The following is a 5,015-nucleotide window of genomic DNA, read 5'->3' on the forward strand; positions in this document are numbered from 1 at the left end:
TTGATTTTCTTGCAGCCGCCCGATCAAACGAGCGCAAACCGTTATTTTAATTGACCAGGTGACCGTTTGCGTCAAGCATTCTTGTGGATGGGTATCGGATTTTTTTTATATAGAAAAGCTTCCCACACCAAAGCAACCATCTCAGATCGCATCGTTCAACTTTCCTATCAGAGCTGGCACAGGCGAGCTCCAGTAGGCAGTAGCTCCCTTCCCTAGTCGTCGCTTCGTTTCTTGGCCATGGAGATCGAGTTCGACATGCCCAATTTCCTGCGCGTGCACAAGAGCGGCCGCGTCGACCGGTTGGGCGGCACAGAGACCGTCCCACCCTCCCCCTCTGGGGATCCTGCCACCGGCGTTGCCTCCAAGGACATGGTCCTAGACCCTGCGGCCAACATCACCGCCCGCCTCTACCTCCCCGACGGCGACGCGGCGGCGGAGCCCGGGCCCGGCAAGAAGTTCCCCGTCGTTGTCTTCTTCCACGGCGGCGCTTTCTTTATCGAAAGCACAGCCTCCCCCATCTACCACAGGTACGCCGCCTCCCTCGCCGCCGCGGTCCCCGCCGTGGTCGTATCAGTTGAGTACCGCCTCGCCCCGGAGCACCCTCTCCCCGCGGCCTACGACGACGCCTTTGCTGCCCTCAAGGCGGTCGTCGCCGCGTGCCGCCCGGACGCGGACGGCGCCGAGCCCAGCTGGCTCGCCGCGCACGGCGACGCGTCTCGGCTGTGCCTCGTCGGCGACAGCGCTGGCGCCAACATGGCGCACAACACGGCGATAAGGCTGCGGAAGGAACCCATCGACGGCTACGGCGACAGGGTCAGCGGGGTCGCGCTGCTGCACCCCTACTTCTGGGGGACACAACGGATGGGCTGCGAGCCCTTGTACTTCCCCTTCGACATGGATCGCGTGTGGGATGTGGCCTGCGGTGGCAGATTCGGCCGCGACCACCCGTACATCAACCCGGCGGCGTCGCCGGAGGAGTGGAGGCAGCTCGGGTGCGGCCGCGTGCTGGTCACCACGGCGGAGCGCTGCTGGTTCGTGGAGAGGGCGCGCGCGTACGCGGAGGGGATCAAGGCGTGCGGGTGGGAGGGCGAGATCGAGTTGTACGAGACCAAGGGCGAGGACCATACCTACTTCCTCTTCAAACCCGACGGCGAGAATGCCGCCAAGGAGCTCGCCGTCGTCGCCGACTTCGTCAGCCGCTCCTGAGCTGAGCTTAGGTGAGTAACTATGTAATAAAGAAGTCGCAAGTTGCCAGGCCGTCGTGATATTTATTCAGAGTTTCTGATGTGCATCATACTACTAAGGCTGGTGCTAGTGCACCGCCCCTCTCCCGCCCCGCCACGTCAGCTTTTTGCCCACTCTAGCCCCACTCTCACCCCACTCTCACCCCACCTTGCCAATGCATGGGCTATAGTCCCCACTCTCACTTCTCTCTCCTCCACATCACCATTTCCTTTTCACATTAAGTTATTTGGTGCGACGATGTGTCGACATTGGTGCGACGATGTGTCGGAGAGAGACCATCTAGGTCTATTGGTGACCCGTCGCTCATCAGATCCGTGAACGTGGTGAAATCTGGTGGAGTCCAACCGGACATGGTGGAGAAGATTTGAAAGAGGGAAGATGAATGGAGATGAATTGGGTGTGGAGTGAGTGAAACAAATGGGGGTATTTATAGGGGTGGAGCTGAAATTTGAACCAAGAACGGCTAGCCGACGTGGACCAATCGGGTCGCGCCATGTCGGCTAGCCGTTATCCCCTACCGCCCCACTACCGCCCGCCTCCCGCCCGCTACCGCCCGCCTCCCGCCCACCTAACGCCCCGCCTCCCGCCCACTCCCGCCCGCCCTCTCGCCCGCCCACCTCCCGCCCCGGGCCGCCAACGCCCCGCCCCGACTCCCGCCCCGCTACCGCCTCCTTCTCGCCGCCAACGCGGGCGGCAGCCGGGCGGTAGCGGGCGCTACCGCCGGGCGAGCCGGCCACCGCCCGCCCCTCCCGTCCCGCCCGCCTCCCGCCCCTCTCCCGCCCCGCCGCCGCCCCTACCGCCTCCCCTACCGCCCCCATTGGCACCGGCCTAAGCAAGTAATACTGTACTGTACTTCTTTTTTTTTGAGAGAGAGAAAAGTAATACTCGTACTACTTCATTTAGTTTGCAAGTTGTAAAAAGAAAACAGCAATACTTTTTTTTTTGAAACGAGGCAAAAGTTTTGCCTTTCATTGATATAGGAGAAAAGAGTTGGCCCGTTTATGAGGAAAACTGGCCGAAAAACCGTTACAACACGACACCACACGCCAGCCCCGAGGCTGCGCTCCACACGGGTCGACGACCAAACAGGTCGACACCACACCTCAACGCAACAGGCGGATGCGAAAGACCGGAGACATAGCTCCCAACTACCACGCCGGCCCCAAGGTCGCGCCCCTCCTGGCCGAAGACGAGCCCGCCTCCGCCGAACCACCAAAACACTCCGCAAGACCCTCAGCCCGGTGGACGTCCAAAGCGCGGCCCCAAGAGGCAAAGCGACACAAGAGCGCCGCCCACGCCCGATCCCGCTAAGGATCTAGGGTTTCCCCCGGAGAACCCGGGCGGAGATCAGAAACACCCGCTTCGACGACGCCTTCAAGAAGGAAGCGGCGCCCACGGGCGTCACCGTCGTCGGTCCTGGCCGGTCGCCAAGACAAAGCTTTCGCCTAGCAGGGAGTCCCAAGACCTCGCGCCCGCCCAAACAAGGACCGGCACAAGCCACCAACTGCAACCACCGCAACGCGACCCCCGGAGAGACGCCGCACGTACCCCACCTCGCAGCCTCAAAAAGCTCGACTCCTTGCAGCAACTTCATGGCCATCCCCTAGCCGCCGTCGCGCCACACAACCTGTAGCCATCGGAGAACCGCCGAAGAGCGCCGTGGGCGCAGCCGGAACGCCACATAGAGGGGACGCCGACCAACACCGACACGAGGCTTGAAGACGAACGCCGAAGACCGCAGACTTGCGCAACGAACACAACCACATGGCCGCCACCCCGCCATCCAGATCCGCGCCCTCCCCAACAGCAACGACGGAGCAGACCAGGAAGAAGAGCCACGCCGCATCCCCGGCGACCACGACCGAGCCCGCGCGAACAGGGGTGAACCCGGGCCAGCCCGCCGGAGCCCATCTGGGCCCAAGCGCCCGCCGCAACGCCTGCGCCGCTGCACCACCGCCAAGCTCCGCCACGCCTGCGCCGCTCCCCGACCGCGCGTCGTCACCACCGCCAGCGCCTGGCCCGCCAGAGCCCATCTGGGCCCGAGCGCCGCTGCTCCACCGCCGAGCTCCGCCACGCCTGCGCCGCTGCAAACCACCGCCGCTCCCCGACCGCGCGACGTCCCTGCCGCCAGCGCCCGGCCACCGGACCCAGCGCCCGCCGCCCTGCCCCGCCCCGCGCCCGACGAGCTCCCTCTCGCCAGGGGACGCGGGGGGGGGGAGAGGAAAAACCGCCCCGCCGCCACCTTCCCCGGGGGGCGCGCGGCTTTGCCGGCCCCCCTCCGGCGGCGGCGAAGCAGGGAGGAGAGGTGGCGGGGGTTAACTGGCGCGGCGGCTAGGGTTTCCCCCCCGGTCGCCAGAGGAGGGCGACGCGGGGGGCCTTTAACCAACACTGTTTATTTCTACTTACGTATGATCATGTATCAAAAAAAAAAAAAACAGCAATACTTGGTGATTTCATCAGGCGCAGTTGAGTTTGCGTCGGTTATATGATGATTCTCTAATAAAGGAACGAACACGCATTATTTGGTGATTTACTAGTGGTGGCCCTCTGAGCCACAATCCCTCCGAATGGGTAGGTAGGCTTGTAATACAAGTGCCCAGTTCGCTCAATACAACACAAGAAAAACAAAACTCAAAGCTAAAACGCATTTCCACTTTTCTCAGAAACAAGCTGTTCCAGAAATCCCAAACTGGTGGCCATACAACATCCAAAACTGCTTATCCACAAACAGATCTGAAATGAAAAAATGCTAACAAGAAAAACAAGAAAGAAACACAGAGATACTACATGCAAGATCACGTTGTCATGCGACCTTGACATCTTCAAGTAACCGTGAGGAGAATATAGTAGAGCAGGAATTAACATGGCTGAACATTTGTTCAAGGACATCATGCATGACAGCAGCTTCACCTATATCTTCTCCCTTGTCCATTCCAATAATTGTACACACAATCCTGCAAATAAGAAAAGTTAAAGGAGACCAATGGTTTATTTTATGCCTTAATCGCCTAGAAGCAGAAAAATTGCACGCTATCTTAAGCCAACAATAGACAAACTCACAAACTAATTTGGCTGCAAATCAAGAATAAGAATATCCAAAATTATATGATTTCAAATTTACTATTGCATAAGAAGTCAGTGGCTCGGGGTATTAATATTTGATTGGGGCAGAAATATACCTTTTCATTCATATCTACAATGTTTTTACGATTATACTGAGCACTTTGTAGGCATGAACAAGATTATAGCAGGTTGTGCATACCTTAACATATACGTCAGACCACCAAATCAAGGCAAACAGGATTAAAACTTTAGTTATGACTCTTAAATTATGCGGATATATGAACTTCCATGAAGCTGTGTTTCCTCATTTCTTCCGGCAACTGCACAATGATCAGAAAAAACACTTTTATCAGTCCAAGAGGAAAATAGTGATGCTAAAACATAAGAGCAACTGAGAGGTAAGGTTTCTTTACCTCAGTCATACGCATCGAGGCCAATATGCATTCTCTCCCATCAAGCCTTTGTCTATCACTTGCAGATACTGTATAGTGGCGGACCAATCAGGGCTCAATTTAACTATATGGTCAACCCTATTTTCAGATCTACATGACACAAATAAAATGCATGTCTGCTTTAATTCTGGATGGAAGATAAAGTGTCACCCAGCAAATTAATCAATAACTTTCATTACTTTTGAGTCACCTGAATTACTATCAGACAGCTAGTTGAGCAAGCCAACAACAAATATAGAAAAGAAGTATAACCAC

The 5,015-nt window shown here is 57.1% G+C and overlaps 1 protein-coding gene across 1 annotated transcript; it reads left to right on the forward strand.

Annotated features, from left to right (window-relative positions):
* The first annotated feature begins 237 nt into the window (after positions 1–237).
* Positions 238–1,206, forward strand: LOC124671455 (probable carboxylesterase 2). Its single transcript, XM_047207823.1, has one exon. It carries the CDS (start codon positions 238–240, stop codon positions 1,204–1,206), a length of 969 nt encoding a protein of 322 aa, XP_047063779.1.
* Positions 1,207–5,015: the final 3,809 nt, after the last annotated feature.

Source organism: Lolium rigidum, chromosome 7 (genome assembly GCF_022539505.1).
Source record: "Lolium rigidum isolate FL_2022 chromosome 7, APGP_CSIRO_Lrig_0.1, whole genome shotgun sequence".
Classification (NCBI taxonomy): domain Eukaryota; kingdom Viridiplantae; phylum Streptophyta; class Magnoliopsida; order Poales; family Poaceae; genus Lolium; species Lolium rigidum.